Raw genomic sequence first — 25,097 nt, forward strand, 5'->3', positions numbered from 1 at the left:
CTCCAGACAGGAAGCACCCCACAGCACTGGTGATCTCTCAGCACTGTCTCAAGACCCCAGTAGGAACTCAACCACTACCCCACATAGCCAACCCCAGCTTGTGAGAGACTGAATCAAATGGCTCAAGATGAGCAATAGTAAAGAATGGCACCAATTAGACGAAGGTTTCGTCAAAATAATAGAAGTCACACTAGCGGGGACAGCTGAGCAGAAAGTCAACACACAACAAAAGCTTTCAATCTGGCCAAAGAGAACCTTGGAATAGAGGATGAGAAAGCCAACATGACGTCTGTACCCCAGCCAAGCAGAAGAGAAATCCATCGCTTGAGAGGAGAAATCAAGAAGCTCACAAAGCAATTCAAAAGAGCCATGGCTGATAAAAAGGAAGGCTTTAAGGACCTAACAAGTCAACTCCGAGAACACCTCTGCAGATTCCGAAGAAATGAAAGCAATAAGAAAAAGATAGGGATAACAAGAGATCTCCGTTCACCAAAGACCCCTTCAACCAGAACATTGCTGGGTGAAGCAAAATCTGGATCAGTTGGTGAATAGGCCAGAACAGGATTTAACCCTGGCCCAAGTGGAAGAGGAAAAGCTACCAATCACAGCAGCATCAAGAAAAGGCCAGCTATAGGAAGGGTGACCTGGGAAGAAGGCCCTCAGATTGTCCAGACAACTCTGAGGCCGGATGTGGTGCAGTGGTCTGAAGAGATGAAAAATGATCATCGTCATAGAATTTACAGTCCCATAAGAAGAGGAGTGTGAACAGGCCTTCGAAAGGAAAAGCACCAAATACCAGGACCTTCTGCCCAAGTGTAATCAGAATGGATGGAAGGAATGGTTATTCCCAGTCAAGGTCAACTGTAGAGGATTCCCAGCACAATCATTATGGAGAATGCTCACTGTTGTAGGAGTAACAGGGAAAGAGAGGAAGGCAGCAGCTCAAAGAATGGGAGAGGCAGCAGAAAGAGCCTCCTGTTGGTCGTGGAACTGGAGAGAAGAGGTAAGCTGGAAACCAGGAGGCGAGGAGGTGCAGCAATCTGGCCGCCACTGCCAACCCACCATTGTGGGGTTATTGAGGTCAGGGTCGAAACACACAATAAATGATGGATAACGCCTGACTCAACTCCTCCTAGTCAAGGCTACATTCACTCAAGGTGAAGGAGGAGGAAACATATTTCGGATGTATTTTTAACCAATAGTGAAAGTAAGAGCATTTCCACATGAACAATGTGAATAGAACTAAAGGGATTGTGGAGCCATAAGAAAACCACATTGCAGTGAGGATAACCAGAAAAAAGGGCTTCAGTTTTCTAGGGAACATAAAGATTGGGCTCTGGAGTCATGGAAGAAGTTCGTGTGGTCTGATGAGTCCAGATTTACCCAGTTCAAGAGTGATAGGAGCATCAGAGTAAGAAGAGGAGCCGATGAAGTGCACCATCCCGCCTAGTGCCCACTGTAAATGTCTATGAGGGCTGCCTCTCCACTTTTCTTTCCTTCACTAGTCTCTTAATGAGACCTATTTCATGAACAACTGGCTGAGATGCTGAAAAATCTCAGTTCACCAACGAATGTATACACACTTATCATATTTGGCATTTAAAAACATGGCTACCGCAGCGTGCACAACCCTGACACTGAAGATGTTTCACGTTAAGCAGGAAATAACTGGGTCAGTTGTTTAATGCACACAAAGACACAGATCCCGCAGTAACTCCTGCCCCATCACGGACGAAACTTCTTGTGGAGGATTACTCCGCAATGTCACCTCTTTGCCACTCTTGAGCGAGCCGTAGTAGAACCAGACAGGAAAGTTAATTACAGAGCAGTGTCACATTTCCTGTGTACAATTTCATACTCTTATTATGCTCCCTAAATGGTTGGTTTTTATTTCGCCGTGGCAGTGCGTCACCATCATTTACACGTAGTGGAAACCCTGTGTTCAGTCAGAGGCTTCTCAGCTCGTATATGTGACTCTCTGTGGAAAGAATGATAATATAGGACTTTTTTTACTTTATTAAACAATCACGCCTGTCTAAAAGTAGAAACCAAGGGACTGCTTTCCTCATATTTTATATGTCTTGTCTTCTTCAGGAACATAAAGCAGGTCAGCAGCTCCCACAGATCTAAGGATCGGTTCTCAGACTTCCCTACTTGTTTAAACCTGTTTATTTGTTTATCCCACTGGGAAATTTAGGTTTGATTCAGAGCAAATCATGCAAGTCTGACCACAGCAGCAAAATCTGACATAAATTTTTGGAATTCTACAAAATTCCAGCTTGGACTTAAACCATGACAGAAATACTGAGAATCACTTCACTTCCTCACCAGACGTGGAGGATTAATACCCGATTAAACCTGAATTTAAAGTTCAAGGTCACACAGAGCTACTGCTGGTATTTGGATCAGTGAGTCACAATGAAATAGAAAACAAACACATTCAGAACAGAACTGATACACAAACTAAAAAACTCCTGAACTGGAACTTGAACCAAAAACACAAGGTTGATTCAAACCTGAACTGTTTCATTTCTCCTTGGGAAGAAGAGGATGATGAAGAGCAGCAACACTGCCTGTATTTACAGCTACCCTGCTGTTTGACCCTCAACACAGCCGAAAGAGCAGAAACAGCAACAAAGTGCACATCAGCCACTTCAAGAGCTTTTTCTAACATTTTCACTTGAATCAGAAAACTCAGAAACCACCACGATGCGGCTCCTAAACATGTTTAGACTGACAACATTTTATTAACATTACTAATGTTAATAAAATGTTAATTACATTAACATTACTAATAATAAATAAAAGGTATAATTAGATTATTACTGTTTATAATTTAGAGGATTTATGGTAGGAAAGTCCAACTCATTTCATCTAGAAAAACATGTCATGTTTGGTCTGTTAGATTTAAAACAAATGTTTATTTCTGCTGCACGTGTTAAATGGTGTAATTCTCGAAGTGATAACTAGAACTAGAGTTGTAAAAGTATTCCTCTACTTAAGAAAATGTTAAAAAAGGAAAAATGAATCTTATGTACTGGAAGACAAACGAAACAGGTGAACTGTAATGAAGTTTGTTTCCTTCTCTCCTATGTATATGGTATGGTGTAACTTGGTAGCTAATGGAAGGGTATGTACAAAAAGGGGTAGGTGTTATAAGTGTATGTTATTCTTCCTCATTTGGCTGCATAAGGGATGGCTAGACCACCCCTAACTACAAGATTTGTCATAAAGGAAGGTTTTAAGCCTGATTGTAAAGGTAGCGAGGGCGTCTGCCTCCCAAACCCAATCTGGGAGCTGGTTCCATAAGAGAGGGGCCTGATAGTCGAAGGCTCTGCCTCCCATTGCACTCTTACAGACTCTGGGAAACACAAACAGACCTGCAGCCTGAGAACAAAGTGCTCTGTTAGGAATAAATGGAACTATGAGATCTTTGATATACAATGGAGTCTGGTTATGGAGAGCTTTATAAGTAAGGAGAAGAATTTGAAAGTCTATTCTAGATTTAACAGGAAGCCAAAGAAGAGAAGCTAAAACAGGAGAAATATGATCTCCTGCTAGTTCTCATCAGGGCCCTCACTGCAGCATTTTGGATCAGCTGGAGACTTTTCAGTGCGTTTTTGGGACAGAACAATAATAAGGAATTTTAGCAGTCTAATCTAGAAGTAATGAAAGCATGAACTAGTTTTTCTGCATCACCGAGACAGGATGTTCCTAATTTTAGCAAGTGGAAGAAGCAGTTCTGGAAACCTGTGTTATATGTGGGCCAAATGACCACTCCTGGTCAACAATAACTCCAGTGTTCCTCACTGTAGAACTGGAAGCCAAATTAACACCATCCAGATGAATTTAGACTTTTTAGTCCAAAGAGAACAACCTCAGTCTGTCTAAATTTAGAAGGAGAAAATTCAGTCATCCATCTTTATGTCTTTAAGACATCTTTGTTATCTAACAAACTGATTGGTTTAATCAGGGCCTGGGGTGATGGAAAAAGAAACTTTTTCTGTTTTACATAGAACACATTATACCTTTAACCACAACACCGTCCTGTTGAATCCAGAACTATTTCTATATTTAAAATGTTTTTCTCTAAATTACTTACAAGCAAAAATGTACAAACTTAAAATGTGAAAGAAATTATTTTAAAAATAATTGTGTTAACCTCTGACCTGTCCTTTGGCAGGGTCAGATTTGTGGTTATGGTGCAGCAATATAAAAAAGATGGTAATAGTAAAACTCCATGTGACTACAATATGGTCCTCACACTTAAAATGCTTTCAATATCCAAAAATAAAGTTTTCCAAGTTGTCACTGATACTGTGAATACACTACTGCATCCTGTGCTGGAGTTCCTGTGTTAATTATCCGTGCTGCAGACGGCTCAAAGGTTTAATCTCTTACGCAGACTCAGGCTGTTTGGGGTCCGACCTGAGATCAGGCTCGCTGGTCTTGGTACCATCATCAGATACGGTACGGCTGCATGGTTCGGCACATTACCAGTTCAGTCTAAAAACTGGGTCAATAACCAGTAACCAGTAGCTGTTCTGTACTGGGAGGCCTCAGTGCAGTCAAGCCAGCAACGGATGCAAGCTGACGTCAGATGGAGGAACATCCATCACTGATCAACACATTCAATTTGACTTCTGTCAAGTCTGACAAAGGCTGAAAATGCAGCATGTCTGACATGTTTAACCACCACTCATTTACAGAATTAAAGATCTACACCATGTAGATGTGTGTGATGCACCTCTACATGGTGTTCTAACACTGAAAAACATCATTGGCTGTTGGTTTTTCTACATTTAACATCAAATAAGCACTGAAGTTGTAATAATCAGCTTATTATTTACTAAAATCTGAGCCTTAAAAAAGAACAAAGAAAGCCTAATTTTTTGTGCTCCCCTTTTCCTGGTCAGTGCCCCTGCCTGGCCCCCTCATCAGAACTTTTCAAGACCTGACCCTGCATATAAATCCCTCCACCTGTCAACCACCTGGTTGGAGAAGGTCCTGCTCTGATTTGGATTTCAGAATCTATTAATAATTTCCCTTCACCACATTCATGGCTCCTAAAAGGTAAATGTGTCCATCCAACATCTGCACAGTACCAACACCAACATCTGCGTTTTTATCTTGACACTGGATAGATAACTGAACCACATCCGTCTGGCTTTGTTAGGACCAGCAGATTTTACAGCTGTGTCACCAGCAAACCCCAGCAAGTGATGAAATAATATAAAATAAATGTAAACAAAAGGCTGTCTGATTGAAATGGGTTACCATTCTGAGTTCTGAGTCTCCAGCCGCTCTATGAAGGGTGTTCAACTCATGCAGGGACAAAACTTGTTCTGCACCAGCTCTGTTAAGGCTTGCTATAAATTCCACTAACAGACTAATTTGGAACAAACATTACAGGTTTATGACTTGCTGCTGCAAAGCCACACTGGTTTCAGAAAAGCACATTAGTGTCACTGACAACATCGGAGGAAAAGTGTTTGGAGAAACAACAATGGTTAAACTGATTGCTATGGCTGAGAGCAAGAGGTGTCCGTTCAGCAGTACCAGAGTTATTTATTTTTCCCTCGCATACATGTATCCTGTAACATATATATATATACATATATATACATATATATATCTATATATATATCTATATATATATATATACATATATATATATATATATATATATATATATATATATATATATATGTATATATATGTATATATATACACATATATATATATATATACATACATATATATATATATATATATATATATATATATATATATATATATATATATTTATATAATTTTTTTTTCCTCCCGTCACCAATTGCCACACGTCAGAATTCCGGCATGGTGCCAGAATCCTATCACCCCTGCAGGCTTTGTGTTGAAGTACAGTAGACGAGGTGGCTCAGTTATCTGGGTAGGATGCTTCCTGGATGTTTCCCTGAAGAGGCGTTCCAGGTACATCCCACCAGAAGGAGACCCCTTGGAAGACCCACAACATGCTAGAGGTGGGAACACCTCAGGATCTATGGATCTATGGATGGATGGATAGATTGTTCTCTTATAGATCCTTTGTTACATCCAAGTTCATTCCAGTTTATTTAAATCTTTTCCCAATAAAATTATGAGTGTCACTCTCTGATTAAAACATCCTGTTTTTTACACACCTGTCAATAAATTTGATGAGAATCTGGGAGATAGTGAAGGTAATTCCAGGTTAAAGTGGTTTATTAGCTTCTAACTGGTTTGATGCTCACCACATCACATGGTCAGAGTCAGTCAGACACGTGGTTGTTTTACAGCTGTTTCACTGTAAAACTGATGATGTAACATCTGTATGACTTCATCCTCCTCCTGTGCAGCCTCTGACTGGCTGACTCAGCAGTGTGTAAAGTGTGTGTGTTGATCAACCTGTGTGACGTCTCCCAGTGCTGTTCTCCCAGAATGAGGAAGACCTGGTCGGTGCTGTACAGCTTCTCTCCGTCCTTCATCCACATAATGTCCGGTTCAGTCAAGCCCTCCACGGCGCAGCCCAGCCTCACCGCATTCCCCTGAGACACCGTCTGATTGGACGGATGCTTGGTGAACCGCACACCTGCAGGAGGAATGCCGTCTGAACTGAGTCAACACTTCATCACTATAATGGTTGTACTGGAACTATTACTGGAATGACAGATCAGGTCCTATTGATAGAAGAGCAGAAGTGAATCACTCTCCTCTACTGATGACATCATTCAGACACAAGATTAGTAAAGTGATGACTTCATGCTGGAACGCCTGAATAATCAGTCTGATACTTCTGACCAAACTGGTTAACAACCTGTTTAAACTGGTTAGTTCAATCCTCTCTAGTTAGAAAATCCTGTAACGGTGTTGAATCAGGTTGTGATGAGAACATCTTTCTGGACCTGGAGAGCACAGTAAAATCTCTTCTGATTTTATTGGTCTCAGTTTCAGGACCTCCATCTGAGATCTGGTTGCTCCGGAGGCTGAGCTCATTCCTGCATCATCAACACCGCTGATGGTAGCTTTCCTAAGAAATATATCAACCTCACTACGTCTGAATGTCGGTGCTGGAAAAGAAATAACAGAGTTAAACTTGCTACAACCCACCGTTGCATCTTTCTTTAAACAAACTTCCAGAAACCATGAAGTTCCACCCAAGTTGTTGGAGTATTTTCAAATCTGAAAATACTTTTTCAGTCTGTAAATATGTAAAATTCCATATTGGCATCCATATGACCCATGTTGAAGCAGATTAGGTACAGAATACAAAACATAAAAAAATTTAAATATTTTTTTCCTTTACTATTGAAGAAAAACAAGAAAAAAAAAACAAAAACACTTTTGCCGACACCTAAAATCGGATCGATCAGATATCAGATGTAACATGACAGATTTAACAGAAAATAGCCTATTTAATTTGTGAATAGCAAAGTTAATCTAGTAATTTCAGCCAATAATCAGACTTTAGAATTAAATGACAGACTCTCAGAGTTCGAGATCCTTTAATCTAAAAACCTAAACAGCAACATTATGTGAGACATTCGGATCCGTGGATCAAATTTCTCACAAAACGACACAAACGCTCAGCACAACGCCGATGTTTCCATCAGGTTCAGGCCACTTAAACTTCCACATCCCAGCCAAAGAGGAACCGTGGTGGAACACACAGTAGACTACTGACCTCAAATCTGGGTGTCATCTTCGATAGAAACACATCCAATGTCAATGACATCACCCGCACAGCCAATGTCAATCATTTACGCCCCACACTGCTTCTACCCTCGTTCATAGTCTAGTCACGTCTCGCCTACATTACTGTAACTCCCTTTTATTTGGTCTCCTTCAGAAAACTTTACACAAATTGCAACTGCCTCATAATTCATCTGCTCATCATAACTACGACTAAATCTTCCCACCACATCGCACATGTCTTGTGCTCTATTATGAAACTCACATCCCCTGACCTTTGTAATATTAACTCACTTCAGCTCTTCAGACTTTTCTCTTCAAACGCTGCTGTTCTCTTTGTTCCTCCCACATCATTTGTGTCCTGTTGTTAATTTTTAATGTTTTCTCTTGTTCTTTAAACTAACTTATTTAATTTAATTTGATGTATCTTTGAGTGTAACATGACCTTGAGTGTCATGAAAGGTGCCCAGAAATAAAATGTGTAATTATAAATAACCTGCACAAGTTTACATAAGTTCGTCTTAGAGAAGGGAAACTAGAGCTCAACTAAACTCATCCTGTCTCATTTTGTGCAACTTCAACTCTGTAAAACATCAGGAAACATCTGCAGCAGACAGAAACTGGACATACTAAACATGTATTGCTGAAAAATGATATGAAAAGTTTTATAAACTGAAATGAAAAGGCTGGATGGGAGGGCCCACCCGGAGCGCCAGGTCTGACTATAATCATATATAAAGAAAGTTCACCCTGCAGCTCAGAAAGAAAACAGAAAGAAAAAAGCTAAAATAAAACAGATAAAATGCAAGAAATAAAGTTCTAGTGTGGGGAATGTAACAGTTGTTTTGATAATGACATGATAGTAATGTTTCTTGATTTTCTGAAAATGGAAAAATAAAGTTCAATAATGAAGTTGAAAATAATTGTTTAAATGTTGATGTTTCTCAATATCAGGACATTCAGTTTGATTTCTGAAATAATTATAAATAAACAGGGAGTTCATAATAATCCAACTGCTTGTATTCATTGATGAACAAAGTAGTAATGTGCAGTAATTACGAAAAGTGAGCGTGCAGCACAAAGTGATGCATTGTGATGCATCGCTGAATCGACTCGAAGACAATTGCAATCGAATTGAATTGTGAGACCAGTGAATATGCACAGCTCTAATTAACACGTTCAATTAAGGTCCAACCAAAAATTAAAACCTGGCACTGTGCCTGGCTCCAACTTACAAGGATCACACTCCTCAGCCTCACTACTAAAACTATTCAGGGGTCCTGAAGAGGAGCGTATGTCAGATAGTTGAACCTCAGATTGAGGAGGAGCAGTGTCGTTTTCGTCCTAGATGTGGACCAATGGACCAGCTCTACACCCTCTTCTGGGTCTTGGAAGGGACATGGGAATTCTGCCAACCAGTCTACATGTGCTTTCTGAACTTGGAGAAGGCATTCATCCATGTCCCTGTGGGACGCCTGTAGGGGGGTGCTTCAAAAGAATGGCGTCCCAGACCTCCTTGTACAAGCTGTATGGTCCCTGTAAGACTGGTGCCAGAGGTTGGTCCACATTGCCGGCATTAAGTCGAGTGAGGTTTGGACTCCTTCTGGCCATAATCTCCAACTCTTGCTTGAGCGATTCACAGCTGAGTGTGAAGCTGTTAGGATGAGAATCTGCACCTCCAAATCCGAGACCATGGTCCTCAGCTGGAAAAGGGTATCCTCTGCAGGTTGGGAATGAGTTGGGGAGTTCAAATATCTCTGTGTCTTATTCGCTAGTAAGAGAAGGATGGAGCGGGAGATTGACAGGGAGATTGGTGCAGCGTCTGCAGTGATGCGGACTCTGCATAGGTCTGTCATGGTGACGAAGGAGCTTGGCCAATAGGCAAAACTCTCGATTCACCAATCTATGTTACTACCCTCACCTATGGTCATGAGCTATGGGTAGAGACTGAAAGAATGAAATTGCAAATACAAGCAGCTGGAAGTGGCTTTTCTCAACTTGGCTGGGGACTTCAACTACGCAGACCCAAACTACACAAACACACAGACTTTCCAACACGTGGAAACAACACACTGGAGCAGGTTTACACCACCCAGAGAGGAGCTTAAAAAGCCCTCCCCTCCCACATCTTAGTGCCTCTGACCACATCATTGTCAGCATACTGGTTGAAGTCACCAAACCAGTTCTCAAAGAGGTACGTGTGTGGCCGGAAGGGTCCCTGGAGGTACTTAAGGACTGTTTTAACATCACAGACTGGAGTGTGTTTAAACAGAGTGCCCCCTACAACAACAGCACATACTGCCAGGAGTACACAAATGCCATCACTGCCTACATCACCAAGTGCACTGATGATGTAACAGTACTCAAGACCATCACTATTCAGGCCAAACTGAAGCCATGGTTGACAGGGGAGGTCCACAGGCTGCTGAAAGCACAGAACGCTGCCTTCAGAGCAGGAGATAAGGAGGGCCTAAAAACAGTGAGGGCCAACCTGTCATGCAGCATCAGAGAGGCAAAGAAGCAGGACTCGAGGAGGATCGCTTATCGCCTCAGCGATAGCATAGACTCACAGAGCCTGTGGCGAGGGATGCAGACCATCACAGACTACAAGCCCCCACTGCAGACTTGTGATCGCTCCACCTCTCTGCTAAATGAGCTAAATGTCTTTTTTGCTCGTTTTGAGGCACACAATGGCACACCTGCACAAAAGTCTCCACCCATAAAGTCTGCCCTCCCACCCTCCCTGGACCCCTTCCAGTTTGCCCTTCCAGTTTGCATATTGGTCCAACCGCTCAAAATACGATGCCACTCCACTGCCCTCCACACAGCCCTCCCACATCTAGACACCAAAGACTCTTACGTCAGAATGCTGTTCATAGACTTCAGTTCGGTATTCAACACAATCATCCCCCAACAGCTCATCCTGAAACTGGACCAGCTGGGAATTAACACCTCACTGTGCAACTGGCTGCTGGACGTCCTGACTGGGAGACCACAGGCAGTTCGTGTCGGCAGGAACACATCCAGCATCACCACACTGAACACAGAGTCCCTCAAGGATGTGTGCTGAGCCCCCTCCTCTTCACTCTGCTGACCCACCACTACACACTATCGCACAGCTCCAACCTCCTCATCAAGTTTGCAGATGACTCGACTGTGGTGGGTCTCATCAGCAACGATGAACAGTCTACAGAAGCGAAGTGAACCACCTGGCCTTATGGTGTGAACAGAACAATCTCTGGTTTTCTGCTGAAGGAAGCATGCAGTGCTCTAAACTCTGCTGCATGGACTCTGGACTTAATAAAGCCCAGCGGACCAACATCAGCAAATGACATGGCTCCACATCACCACCGACTGTGGAAACTTCACGCTGAGTCTTGGACTGTTGACTCTCCAGGTTTTAGAACAGAATCTGGACCTTGATTTCCACATGAGAATTAAAATTTGCTCATCAGAAAAGAGCATTTTGGACCACAGCTCAAAAGACCAGTTCATTTTTCTTTAGTCCAGGTAAGAAGCTTCTGACATTGTTTTGTTCAGGAGAGGCTTGACAAGAGGAATATCCAGGTCCAGGATCCATCTGTGTGGTGGCTCTGGAAGCTCTAACTCCAGCCTCAGTCCACTCCTTGTGAAACTGCCCTACATTTCTGAATGGCCTTTTTCCTGACCATCCTCTCCAGCTGCTTCATCCCTGCTTCTTGTTCCACCTTTTTCTTCCACACTTTTCCTTCCACTCAACTTTTTATTGATGTGCTTTGATGCAGCACTTTGAGAGCATCCAGCTTCTTCTGCAATCACGTTTTGAGGCTTTCCCTCCCTGGTTTTCTGCACAACTGTCAGGTCAGCAACCTTCCCCATGATGGTGAATTCTACTGAAATAGACTGAGAGACCATTTAAAGGCTCAGGAGTCCTCTGCAGGTGTTTTGGATGAATTAGCTGGTTAGAGTGTGGCTCTTAGAGGCTACAACACTGAACCTTTTCACACTATTCTAATTTTCTGAGATTTAGATTTTAGTGTTTTCATAAGCTATAAACCATAATCATCACAATTATAATAAATAAATAAATGCTTGAAAAGATCTCACTTTGCATATAACAAGTCTATATATTAGTTTACCTTTTTAAGTTGAATTACTAAAATAAATTAAGTTAAATTAAGCATGATATTCAAATGTTTTTAGTTTTGCCTGTATTTGAGATGAAAGATATCACATGCCATCTAAAAATAAACTGTTCTCTTATCTAACAAAGACAAAAAGTTGAGCTATGAATGGCTTTACTATATGATGCAACCTGTGGCCAAAACACTGAGGCCTGAGGTCACATTTCCTCACATTCATCTGATTTACACCTCAACAGCTACTTCCTCTCTAAATGATTTTTGTACATCACACAGCAGAGTTTCACCCTTGTGCCACACAAACAGACACATGCATGAAAGCATAGGTGAGCACACTCCAACCAGCTAAGAAGGCATTTTGGACGATATGAAGCAGAAATCTTGGTTTTTCACCTCTTCCAGTGAGGTAAAGATGGAAACATTCATGTTTTGCTGAGAACTTCATGACCCTCACAAAGGCGCAGCTGAACAAGCTGAATTTATCGTCACTGTAGGAATTTTTGAGTCGTATAACAGCTTAAAATTGACCCAATATTCAGGAAAAAATGTCTTTATTCACTTCATCAGGACATTTCACAAGTTGGACTGTTTTCTGTCCTCTGTGGTTTTTGTCTCAGCGTTTTAGTCATTTATGGAAAATTAGTTGGTAATGAGTGTAGCTGTCACATGATCTTTAATTTAAACATGTAGCCTACCTCGTCTTCACATCATCTTAAGGTGTTAAAATCTTGTAGCTGGAAAAGTTTGATTATCTGAGGAGGGAGAGTAACCTGCATTTTCTGCGCAGTTTTGCACAAACACCCAGTTATCCTCTGCACTACGGCTGCCTCCTCTTCCTCCCTCTCACCGGCTGTGAGTGAGGATGATTATAAGAAAGTGTGGAGAATAAAACAAAGCAAACCAATATAAACATATGTGAGGCTCAGACAGAGCAGAATCGTGGAGGGACACATTTTTTTTAACTCTCAAGAAGAGGAAACACCTCAGGATTCACCCGGATGAGCTGGCAAATGTAGCTGGGAGAGGGAAGTCCGGGCTTCCCTGTTGCCTCCCGCGACCCCAGATCAGGGACAAGACAATGGATGGATGGATGGATGGATAGATGGATAGATAAAGCAACACCACATATGTTCTCTGAGCCTCTCAATTGTTTTGAAGAACACCATCCAAATAAGAATCAACTTGCTCACTCCCAGCCTGAAACTGACAACCCCACGGCTTTGGTTTCCAGCCTGGCACAACTTGTCTTAAAGTACCAGAACACACCAACACAGTTTCTCTCAGATCAAACAGTTTAATCAGTCTGTGCATATTTCACACCAAAGTCCAGAAGTTTGCAGCTTTTCCAAAGGTTTTCATCGGTGTGCAGATCATTCTGACAACAACTTGTTATACAAAGGTCACAGTGACTGGATTAAACATGGTGCTGGTGGATGGAAGCAGTGAAGTTGTTTTCCTCCACTGAGTCAGAAATCCGTCAGAAAACCATCAGTTTTGGCTTATATATTAATCATTGGTATATTGTGGTTAGATGGATACTATCTGTACACATTTAATTAGTTTTATGGGTTCTAGAACAAAGATGGGTATTGTAAATGTATAAAATCGTGGTTTAAGGGAAATTAACGGGCAAACAACCCCGTTCTTCTTAAAACTGCTTATTTAATTACGATACTTGTTAAACTATTAGTAATGTTAAGAAGATAAATTAATTACATGATAAATTACGGTCCCACCAACTTTAAGGCTGTTAATTCAACTTCAGAAACACTAAATGACCTAAATTTGGGGTTTCGTATAAATTACATGTGTTGAACAGCTGCCAAATATTATTTAATTATAGATTCTTAGAATTTGCCTTTAATCCGTCAGTGGTCCGTCTTCCCCACCATGATCCCAGAGAACTGGACCCACAGTCGGTTCTTTCGGTGAAGTTCGGTTAGACTAATGCTGAGACAGAAACACTCACCGCTCCCACGGCTCCACGACAAACTCCCCAGAAAAAACACGACGATCAGCCACAGCCGCTTCATGCTCTCATCGTCTCCGTCTGCGGGCCTGTAGAACCGGTCACATTAACAGTCAGTTCGGTTCCGTTTGCTGCTCCATTAAATTAAGCCTCAGGTCATTTCTTGGCCGACCGGTCGGATTCCAGTGGATCAGTGGGAATCGCTGGAGGACTATGGAGTAGGAGGAGGTGCCTGGAGGAGGAGGAATCTGGAGGAGGTGGGGTCCAAAAGGAGAGTCCATGAGGACTCCCTTCAGCAGAAGCTAACAAACAAGGTCTGAAAGTGACGCTGGTTGTTGGAGAACAGAGATGGTTGTTTGCTTTTTAAATGCAGGTTTACCTCCATTATTTGGTTGATACACAACTCTGCTGTTTTGTGCGCGCATGTGTTTGCGTGCATGTGTGTGAGTTTGCTCATACTCGGGACTGGTCCTGTATAAGTGGCAGCAGAGCTCCTCCAGCTGTCAGTCAGAGGACTTACAGGACAAAGTTCAGATGAATCTGATGCATGATGAAGAAACAAGTCAACAGCAGGAGGAGGAAGAGGACCCCCCCCCCCCCCCCCCCCCCCCCCCCCACACACACACACACACACACACACACACACCCCATTACACCAGCAGCAGCCTGAAGCGTTGATCCAAGGCAGGATGGATCCAGCTTTTTATGATGTTTCCCTCTAATTTTGAGCCTACCATCTGAATGTGGAGCTGAAATGGAGACTCATCAGACCAGTCAAGTTTCTCCATTCTCTTACGTCCACCGTTGGTGAGTCTGTGTGAACTGTAGCCTCACTCTCCTGTTCTTAGCTGACAGGAGTGGTACCCGGTGTGGTCTTCTGCTGTGTTCAAAGTCACTTAAATTCGCTTTCCTCCCCATTCTGATGCTTCTTGTTCAAAGAAACTTGGACTGAACACTGATTTCCACAATCATTCATAATAAGGGATTCATATAAGGGGTGATGGCTTTGTTACCTCTACAGTAAATGTATAGATGTTCAGTGAAATCTTATTCTAATCAAGCAAAAGTAGTTAAAGGTCATGTTTCAGGATGATAATGAATGGTTCCACAGAACAAAGAATATTAAAAACATTAAAACATATCAACTAAATGACATGACCAGCAAACAGCGCAATGAACCCCCAAGTGAGATTTTTTTGTTTGCCCTCTTCCCTCAAATGTTTAGCAATAAACAATAAATTCTAAACAATCCCAATCAGTAAGACATGAAGTCAGCTGATAGCATCAAAAACTTGTTCAATGTTTGCAGCATCTTCCAGGAAAGAGCATGTCTTCAAATACTGTCACCATGGGGGAAACCAGTAAATCAGCTCCATGCAGCCCTGACTCAGCACAACTCAGCATGACTCGTCACTCTGCTCTGACAGACGATAAACAACATGGAGATAAAGAGGAACAGTATTTATGTTAATCAACCAAAGTTTGATCCAGTCTGTGAAGATCGACGCAAATCTTCAGTCACATCATGATTCGATTCAGTTAGACGGGACAGAGAATCTTAGCCCTCCTCTCGCCACGATCGGACAGGGACAAGCGTCATCTGACTGGATCTTGAGTAGGTGGTAAAATGTGGGGAAAATATTTTGTATGTATAAAGTTGACTTGCAGAATTAATCCGTACCTGTAGATTTGGTAAATGGTAAACAGTAAGTGAACTTTACTCTCCCGATCACAAACACACACCCGATCATTTCCCATCATCAGGAATAAATCCACCGGTTGATCGATGACTGCTTTTTCACCTTGTGCTTGTTCTAGTTACAAATATAGAGCTAGCTCCATCCCAGCCCAGCAGGTATCTGCATACCTGCAGCTTCGTTCCAGAGAACATCCCTCAGAGATCTGAAGGTTTTCCTCACACTACAGAAAGAGAACTGTAAACCTCTGAGGTTAAATCTTCAGATAAACAAATTACTTTATTTTTTCAGATTAATTTTACAGCAATGATGCAGCGACAGCATCTGAGCAGGTCTGAAAGGGGAAAGCAGGTAAATGTTGGGTCAGTTCTGAACGGGTCCTGAATGGGTGAAAAAGTGAACATCTGTCCGGTGAGTCCAGATTCTGTCAGCCGGTCATCTTCCTGTTCTTCTCTGAACATGTTGTTGACATGTAAACAACCAAAACCTGCACAAACAGGACGAGTCACAACAACTTAAACTACAGACAGAAACCCGATTATCCCAGTCTGTTCAGAGTTCCGGGTTCAGGCTCACCAGGTCACAGCCATGAAGCTGAACCCAGCAAATATTGAGCTGTTAGTCGTTAGCCATTAACTGTTAGCCGTTAGTCATTAGCTGTGAACTATTAGCCTTTAGCTGTTAGCAATTAGCATGCCCCGATATCTTGTGCTTCTGATGTGTTTGGTTTGGAACCAGCAGATCTCAGGTCAGCATTGGACCCTGAACAGGAACCAGAACTTCCTGCTGGACCTGCAGATGTTTAAAACTTATGTTTCATGAATGTTTGTCAGAGTTTTCCTTTTGATCCAGATCTGTCCTGATGTTCTTGTCCTGCCTGAAACCCTGTGAAGTTCTGAAGTTCTGGACACAGGTGTAAGTTTGATCTGTTCAGCAGAATCTGCTGGAGATGAACGTTCCCGTCTATCAACACATGAGCAATAAAGCTTTATATCATCTTATGAAACATCCAAGTCTTCTTCTGTGGTGCTGATCCGGTTCTGGCTGGGTTTCTACTGGGACCAGCTCCCTGTAGGTCTGGGTTTAGTAGCAGAAGCAGCTGTGGGTGGGTGGGTTGGGGGGACTGAGGCTGATTCTCCCTTACAGATCCAGACTCATCGTCATCTTCATTATCCAAGTTTTCAGGAAAACTTCTTTCTGGTGGCGGTGAAACGCTCCATGTACTGAGGAGGGAACAGAGACCATTACACACCAGCTGAGATCTGCAGAGACCAGAACCAGCTGTAGAACCTCAAAACCGGGACTCACCTTGTCGTACCCTTCCAGGTCCCGGAGCTTCTTCACCTCAAACAGGTTTCCCTCCACAGAGAACAAAGACACCTGGGAATCGATCAGGATGGAGTGAGGGATGGAAGACAGTTCTAGACAGTTTTCCTCCAGACGGAGAACCTTCAGACGGGGACAGCGAGAGACCTCTGCCGACAGCACCGAGATCTGCACCAGAAGAAGGAAACTGGGTTACCATAGCAACATCATTTATGCTGATAAAACCAGATAAAACCAGCAGCTTTATGGGTCTCGCTGTGTGATTTTCTCTCATTAAACCTTAAACGGGCCAACATGACTAAAAGATCAAAGCTCATTCTGTCTGGTCTCCAGATCCTGTCTCTTCTAACGTTTCTAGACTTGTCAGATCAAAATCTGCCAACCTGCTGAAATCTGGAGGAATATCTGAGCTTAGTTTTGATATTCAAACATGAACTTAAGTCTAGCATTTCCTGACAAAATCAATCGACCTGAACTCCGACCTGGTGAGTTAATGGACGATACCACGCCTGCTGCCACCTTCAGGTTAGGAGGAGAAATTGCAACACGACACCAAAATGACGCGAACCCCCTACGCTCGAGTGATTTCTCTGGGTGCTTGGAATTGGATGAGCTGAACAATTAATGAATTATAAAAAATTAAATGTATCACAAACAGATATTGCTGCTCGCTGAAGGGGTAACAACCTGCAACATTAAAAGAAGGTCCCTTAAAAAGTTCCAGTTTCAGGGCTAAAAACTCCAATTGCTTACGGAGCCATACTGATGATATAACCGTAGCATGAAATTAGCTTTTATAGAGACGGCAACACCACCACCTTTTCTGGGATGGTCACATTTCTATTAACCCTTAATAGAAATGAGCCAAGCCAAGTCTCAGACAGGACAAGAATATCAGCATCAGTGGATCAGTCCCAATTTTCACTAAATCCAGTTTCCGAATTAGACTTCTAACATTTAGGTGAATAATGCCCAGCCCAGATCTAATTTGAAATTGTGTGGGGTGCTCTAATAATTTAGAACAGGGCCAGGGTGAGGTTAAACAAAATCTGATGTCCGTCAGATTATCTGAGGAATCTGTTGCTATCCGGCTGATCCTCCGCCTCTCAGATAAAGTTACGGTTGGCTGTGGAAATGTAATGAGATTACAGTTTACAAACCATATCCTCACCCTAACCATCCTGACCCGCACCTGTTGGTGGAAACAGGGTTTAAGTTAACCTGCTCAGTGAGACTCTGAGAGCTGCTTATATCTAGGACTACCGGGACCTGGTAGACTGAGACTACACAGAGAGGCAGTGAGACCTGGTTCTGGTTCAGGTTGATCTCTATGGCCTGCAGCTGCGACACCTCGGCAGGAACATTCTGAATCCTGTTCCGTGACAGATCCAGCAAATCCAGCTGCCTCAGGGTTTCCAGGCCCAGGGGGAACTCTGAGATCTGATTCCCTGCCAGGTTGAGGGTCCGCAAGGCTTTAAGCTGACACAGAGTGGGAGGCAGCTGCTGGATCTGGTTCCCATTCAGGCTCAGGGTCTCCAGTTTCTTCAGCTTCCCGATCTCAGAGGGAAGTCCAGCTGCAGACAGAAAGACAGAACATGAGAGGAGTTGTGAAGGTAAAATGTGTCCATGGTGATGGAGCATCACTCACTGAGACGGTTGGAGTTCAGCGTCAGACTCTTCAGTTGCAGAAAGTTTCCGATGGTGGAGGGAAGAACCGGGATCTTATTCCCAGACAAATCCACTGTCCTTAGGTTGGCAGTGAGCCTCTGAAGCTCCTCAGGAAACTGGAACCAAAACACAGACCAGATGTCAACAAATGACCTCCGCCGCCACAGACAGCACATCCTGCTAACGGTGAGGCAGACGGGCAGGCAGACAGTGAGGAGGCCCGGCAGGAGGACCGGCAGGTGGACGGGGAGGAGGACGGCCAGGCAGACAGCTGGGAGGACGGGCAGGCAGACAGTGAGGAGGCCCGGCAGGAGGACCGGCAGGTGGACGGCCAGGCAGACAGCTGGGAGGACGGGCAGGCAGACAGTGAGGAGGACCAACAGGTAGACGGGGAGGAGGACTGGCAGGTGGACAGCGAGGAGCACCGGCAGGTGGATGGGGAGGAGGACGGGCACGCGGACAGCGAGGAGGACTGGCAAGTGGACGGGGAGGAGGATGGGCTAGCAGACAGCGAAGAGGAGGAGCAGGTGGACGGCATGGCAGACTGGCAGGTGGACAGCGCAGAGGACAAGGAGGAGGACGGGCAGTCAGACAGCGAGGAGGACGGGCAGGCGGACGGCGAAGAGGGCAGGCGGACGTCATGGCGGACGGGCAGGTGGACAGCAAGGAGGACAGGCATGCAGACGGGCAGGATGACGGTGTGACAGATGGGTAAGGAGGACATTCAGGTGGACAAGCAGGTGTACAGCGAGGAGGACAACATGGCGGATGTTATGGCAGATGGGCAGAGGACGGGCAGCTGGACAGCGTGTCGTATCCGTTCTACCTCGGGAATTCCAGCTGATATCAAACGTGTTTTACAGTCAGGTAAACAAATCATGTTACAAATGGACGTCTTATCTGGGTTATTGATCCTGGAAATATCAGTCATCTCATCATCATCACCTCCCACTCATTCTGACATCAGACACTTCCTCTCACCTCCTGCAGGCCTTTTCCTGTCAGCTGGAAAACTCCCGTCTTCTGGGACGTTTCCAGGTGAGATTTGAGGGCGCTGTTCCCCATCTGGACCTGTAGCCACGTACCAGTCCTCTACTGGTCCCCCTGATCTCTGTCTACAGCAGCCCAGAGGTCATGTCTAAAGGAGGGACAGCCTCCAGAGCTCCTCCTCTTCAGGGGGTGTTCTTGAGATCAGATGGTGAATCCTGCAGGACAAAGTCCACAAACAAATCGGGTCTCAGATTTACACCTGGTATTATCACGTCTCTGAAAATCCACTCAGCTGTGAAACCACCGATCTGATGTCAAGCTACTAAACAGGTTTAACAGAACCAGGATCCGGTTGTTCAAAAGATTTAATCCTGTTTCAAGTTATCCTGATAAAAGTTACCTGGAGTGGATCAAGTCTTATAAATGAGTTGTTCAAAAGTTTAAAAAAAAAAAAGGATTCTGTAATCCGATTAGATCACGTATCCAATCTTGGATTTTGTCTGGATCAAACCTTTAGTTTTTGTTATCTCAATCTCTTTTAGGTCAGGCTGGGATCTAAACCTCTGATCTTTATCATAACTCATTTCCAACATTAAAAAGTAAAATCGTAATTATCTCAGAGGTAAGTAGTAAAACAGGAGCAAACACAGATGGTGGACGACTGATGGAGTTCACGCCACAGACATAACGCTGCTGTGGGGTGTAGCTAGGTGAGGACCGGACGTAACTCAGACCTGATCCCAGCCTCCACACAGGCTCGATCCACACAGCTCACACGAGCCAAGTAAAATCACCGTACAGCACGCGATTATCTCCGCCGTGTGTCACATCATCGGAAGCTTCTTCCAAACTTGCAAAGCTACAGATTATTCTGAAGCAGCTTTAGCACGGTGGAGTTAGCCTGCTAACGGCTACACTTAGCTGACCGGAAGTGGGTTTGTTTGAGTTTACTTACGTCAGAGAGGAAACCTGTGCAGGTCTGCTCCGGATATTTAAAATAAAGGAGATCAAATCAGAGAAGAGAAAATTAAGAGGAGCTGCTTAAGGCGTCGCTGGTACACTCTGGATGAGCCGCACTTGATCTGACGTCTTTCTCTGAAACTCTCGCGAGATCTGGGCGCTCATAGACATAAATAATAAAGTCCTTTACATATCTACTGTAGTCTGTTAAAAATTATTCCAACTCCATTTGTCACTGAAATGTTGTTTCTACCTTATAATGGTTTAATATCACTCAGAGACTCATATCTGAAAGACTTATATTTTAAAGATATTTCCAATTACAAAAAAATTATTTGGCTTAAATTTTCTTTGCGTATTAGGTTGACCTGAGTGGCTAAAAGATGGCAGTAGGCAGAGGGCTAACAAAATGGTAAGAATTTAATTTTCAAGGTGCATGTTTCAACAAAATATATACCTGAAAATACTATGTACTATATAGCATACTATATTTACTGTGTCTCCACCAAAATGACATTTCTTGGAAGAGAATCTTGTCTCACATGGGTGGGATTATTTCCTGAATCCAACAGAGAACATGGTCTGTCTTCAATAAACACTTTTCTTAGAAGCTCCTCATGTTGATATTCAAAGACATCATCCCTCTCAACCTCTCTTGGGGAGAGGACCACATGTAGTTTTTGCTTACATATTTTTTTGGACACTTTGCTTTAAGATAACCAACTTGACCACAAACATGGCATGTTCTTGGTGGCTGGTTTCTGTTTTCAGATTTAGTATAAGTGACAAGGTAAAAAAATTTGTTGTGTGTGTTTAGACTTATTGTTATTATTACCAAGCTGTTTATTGTATGGTATAGGAGGACGGAACTTAACTTGGAAACAGTCTTTTTCTCAGCCATATCTGCTGGTTCTTTGGAGGTCTTTGGGTTGAGAAGTTCAGGGTTCAGGACTTTCAGAAACTGTTCCATAATGATGAGATCTCCAATTCCCTCTTTTGTCTTTGATTCTGGATTCAGCCTTTTAATATACAAGTCCTGGAGGTGGACCTGCGGCCTCCTCCTCTCCCAGGACACTGGCACAAAATTTCACATGATAGGTTTCAGCACTTATTTTAATCTTTTGAAGAAAAGCATGTTTAACTTTTGCATAGTCCACAGTATTATCAATATCCATTGCAACATATGCAGATCGGAATTTACCAATAAGCAATGGCGCCTGGTGAAGAGCCCACTTGTCTTGGGGCCACTGAGCAACTCTTTCAAAGGTGATCAAATAATGCTCAATATCTTCACCTTCATTGTAAGGTTGCATTTTTGGACTTTTCCAGCCAGACTGCCACAGACTGGACTGCATCAGGTGCCTGTAATGCTTGGGACTGATTTTGAACTGCTGAAATCTGTGATGAATCTGCTGTGGATTCTTTGAGAGAAGCAGATGCAATTGGTGGGACATGCGATAACTGCTGACAACCTTGACTTTCCTATTGTAAAGCAAATACAATTGGAAACATTTTACTCAGTTGCAGCAGCAGCAAGCTGCAACTGAGTAAAGTGGCACTGAATTCACCTCCATGTCTTCCTGGCACTTGTGTTCTTGCTCAATTATGGCATCACAATCAGCCTGTTGCTACAGAAGGTACAATTTCTCTGTCTTTTCTTCCCACATATCAACAACAGATGCACGTTTTGCAATTGTAAGGAAGAAACTATTAAAAAAGTGTAGCATAATATAATTCCACTGCTTCGTTGTCCCACTAAAAAGATGATTATTATTATTAATAACTCATTTTAAATGGATTTAACTTTGACGTTAAACTATATTTTTTTATTTAAAATAATAAAATACTATATTAAACTAAAATATTAAACTATAACATTACACTTGATAAAAAAATATGGGACCCTGAGAAGGGCCAGCCTCTGAAGAACCACTGAAGGGATGAAACTGAACGGTAGATGGCAGCAACACACCATAGACACGTCCAGACTGCCAAGAAGAAGAAGAAGAAGAAGAAGAAGAAGAAGAAGAAGAAGAAGAAGAAGAAGAAGAAGAAGAAGAAGAAGAAGAAGAAGAAGAAGAAGAAGAAGAAGAAGAAGAAGAAGTGACGTCAATTGGCGGGAAAACCTACGGAAGTTCTGGTTTGTTTATCTCTATGTTAAACCGATGGAGGTTCTGGATTAAGGTCCGGGGATTCTGCTCTGTGGTTCGAGGGTCGACCAGGACTGGATGGTAGGAAGATTTCGGACCATTTCATAGGCGTGTCTTTGTTGTTAACAGAGCATACCAGCTGATAACGGCGTGAAACCTGATGTTTGGTCACAAATTACAATGACTGGGAATGAACGTTTGGACTGAGCCTGATTTTTAAATAGTTTTCGGAGACAAGGCTTACAGTAAACCCGGACTAGGCCTTAACCAGTACTAGTTAAAACGGCAAATTAAAATCACTTTCTTAATCTCGGTTTAAGGTTGCTTTATTTAGTCTGAGACTACGGAGTCCAGGATTAAGATAAGTAAACCCGGCGATTAAAAAAAACGAAATGGAGTCTGATTAACAAACGATGGCAGAGATTTGAACGAACGAATGAATGAATAAAGAAAGAAAGCTTACTTAGCTGAAATACTACTTTGTTAAAGTCTCTGCTCAAGCAGAGATGTTAGCTCTAAAGCAAGTCTCTGAAACCGGCCCTTTATATCATGGACATAAACACAAGTCCAAAGAGACAACATTCAATACAAAATATGTAATAAATAAACAAAAATTACTCGGGCCGTCGCTTCAAGGTCTCTTTTGGGCTTAACGCGTCGTTCTGGCCTAAGGTGACATAGCTGTTCTCTGTTTGTTTTTAGCTGTGATTTTATTTAACTTATTTTAAGCTCTTTTATTGTTTTGGACTGTGTGAATATATTTTTGACATATGGCATTGGTTCTGGTTTAGTTTTTTGGTGTTTTTGATGTGATGTCTGTCCTATGTGTGTGTTCTGGCTGCAAAATTTCTCTCTGGGGACAAAGGATTTGAATTCATTTGAATTAAATGGAAGATTGTGCATCATCTGATGAAATAAAATGATGCTGGAGAGCGGCTGTTTATTCCTTCTCTTTGAATTCCAGATGCATCAGTGGGATTTGGCTCCGTTCTACGTGACTCCTGCTGCCAGCCTGCTTTCCAGATGTGTCTCTGTAGGAGCTGCATCCCAGGTCAGAACATCACGTCTTAAGTTTTCCTTCTGAATGACCAACACAGTGGTGAAGTCAGGGTTCCTCCATGTAGACTAGGTTACCCTGTGTTGAGGTACCAGGCCAACCTCTGTTTTTCTGTCAGAATGAGGGATGGACGGGACGTGTAGAGGGATGAAATTGTTATAAATGTAATTTTTGACAGGTTCTTTTCTGATTATGCAGTGATGAATAACAGGAAAATGTAATATTTTATTTGTATTTGTTATTAAAGTTCTGTTATTTGATCAACTGTTTCTTCCTGAAATCTGCCTTGTAATCCTGCCCTCTGTTGGGATCAGGATAAACCTGTTTTTTGGATCAAAGTTATCCGGATTCTACTCAAGTTTTGAACAACCCAAACTGAGATTTTTATCCGGATAACAACCAGGATTGGATTACTTGATCCAAGTGGATTTCGGAATCTGAATTTCCCCTTTGAACAACTTATTTTCGAGATTTGATCCTATCCGATAACCGAAATTCGATTGGATGACGTATGATTCCTCATGATTCTTCCATCTTTCCACCAGATGCTGCTTCATTTTCCAGCCGTCATGGACTCAGCTAGAACTGCGTTTTCTCACTCGAAGCTTTCCTTTCTCTGGTAGCTGACACGTGGATCCCACAACCTGATGTCTGACCACATTTCATGTTCTGTTTTCTTCTTATCAGGAGGAAATAGACCCCACCCTCTCTCACCCAAGCCCCACCTTCTCCTTTCACCTGGAGGAAGCTGAGGAGCGAATCAGAGTGCAGAAACTGCTGGATGAGGTGGGCTTCTCTGGTTCATCTGAAAAACACTAACAGAAAACTGCAGCTGATGTCAGAATGTTCTGCAGTCCAGATCACGTCCCACACATTACGTCCCACATCTCCAGATTCCGTCCCACAGCTCACGTCTCACATCCCCAGATCCCGTCCCTCAGATCACGTCCAACATCTCCAGATCCCATCCCTCAGATTACGGCCCACACATTACGTCCCACATCTCCAGATCCCGTCCCACAGCACACTTCCAACATCTCCAGATCCCGTCCCACAGCTCACATCCAACATCTCCAGATCCCGTCCCACAGCTCACGTCCAACATCTCCAGATCCCGTCCCACAGCTCACGTCCAACATCTCCAGATCCCATCCCTCAGATCCCGTCCCACAGCACACGTCCAACATCTCCAGATCCCGTCCCACAGCACACGTCCAACATCTCCAGATGCCGTCCCACAGCACACGTCCAACATCTCCAGATCCCGTCCCACACATTACGGCCCACATCTCCAGATCCTGTCTCACAGCTTACGTCCAACATCTCCAGATCGCGTCCCACATCTCCGGATCCCGTCCCACAGCTCACATCCAACATCTCCAGATCCCGTCCCACAGCTCACGTCCAACATCTCCAGATCCCATCCCACAGCTCATGTTCCCACATCTC

The 25,097-nt window shown here is 43.2% G+C and overlaps 3 protein-coding genes across 7 annotated transcripts in view; 1 reads left to right on the forward strand and 2 right to left on the reverse strand.

The window, feature by feature from the left end:
• tyro3 (TYRO3 protein tyrosine kinase) overlaps positions 1–14,091 on the reverse strand; it is a 42,132-nt gene extending 28,041 nt beyond the window's left edge. For both annotated transcript variants that reach the window (XR_006008637.1, XM_041971459.1), the window contains exons 1-2: positions 13,801–14,091; positions 6,427–6,610 (exon numbers count right to left, since the gene is read on the reverse strand). Coding sequence is in view for 1 of the 2 variants with exons in the window: in XM_041971459.1 (XP_041827393.1) it covers positions 6,427–6,610; positions 13,801–13,864 (248 nt within the window). In the remaining variant the exon portion in view is untranslated. The remainder of the gene's footprint in view (positions 1–6,426; positions 6,611–13,800) is intronic.
• Positions 14,092–15,757: 1,666 nt separating this feature from the next.
• Positions 15,758–20,573, reverse strand: lrrc57 (leucine rich repeat containing 57). 4 transcript variants are annotated; one of them, XM_041971461.1, is made up of 6 exons: positions 20,437–20,573; positions 19,473–19,696; positions 18,472–18,607; positions 18,129–18,397; positions 16,806–16,991; positions 15,758–16,720 (listed from the first exon to the last, which is right to left on the reverse strand). In XM_041971461.1, the coding sequence occupies exons 2-6, from the start codon at positions 19,554–19,556 to the stop codon at positions 16,679–16,681; spliced, it is 717 nt and encodes a 238-aa protein (XP_041827395.1). In that variant the 5' UTR covers positions 19,557–19,696; positions 20,437–20,573; the 3' UTR covers positions 15,758–16,678. The 4 variants fall into 4 exon arrangements, with proteins under 4 accessions (XP_041827395.1, XP_041827394.1, XP_041827396.1 ...); XM_041971460.1 differs by lacking the exon at positions 20,437–20,573 and adding an exon at positions 20,216–20,413; XM_041971462.1 differs by lacking the exon at positions 20,437–20,573 and adding an exon at positions 20,210–20,413.
• A 1,951-nt stretch (positions 20,574–22,524) lies between these two features.
• haus2 (HAUS augmin like complex subunit 2) overlaps positions 22,525–25,097 on the forward strand; it is a 9,221-nt gene continuing 6,648 nt past the window's right edge. Inside the window, exons 1-3 of the mRNA XM_041971243.1 lie at positions 22,525–22,674; positions 23,555–23,642; positions 24,336–24,434. Coding sequence (XP_041827177.1) covers positions 22,670–22,674; positions 23,555–23,642; positions 24,336–24,434 — 192 coding nt within the window. The 5' untranslated portion in view covers positions 22,525–22,669. The remainder of the gene's footprint in view (positions 22,675–23,554; positions 23,643–24,335; positions 24,435–25,097) is intronic.

The sequence above is a fragment of the Melanotaenia boesemani genome, chromosome 20 (assembly GCF_017639745.1).
Source record: "Melanotaenia boesemani isolate fMelBoe1 chromosome 20, fMelBoe1.pri, whole genome shotgun sequence".
Classification (NCBI taxonomy): Eukaryota; Metazoa; Chordata; class Actinopteri; order Atheriniformes; family Melanotaeniidae; genus Melanotaenia; species Melanotaenia boesemani.

What these genes read in the sequence shown, in the direction of transcription:
- lrrc57 (XM_041971461.1), bottom strand. Translation starts at nt 19,556, where the DNA reads ATGGGGAACAGCGCCCTCAAATCTCACCTGGAAACGTCCCAGAAGACG. An exon ending in GCTGAACTCCAACCGTCTCA is followed by an intron (nt 18,398 to 18,471) that starts GTGAGTGATGCT and finishes TTCTGTCTGCAG; the next exon opens with CTGGACTTCCCTCTGAGATC. An exon ending in ACCTGGAAGGGTACGACAAG is followed by an intron (nt 16,721 to 16,805) that starts GTGAGTCCCGGT and finishes TTCCCTCCTCAG; the next exon opens with TACATGGAGCGTTTCACCGC.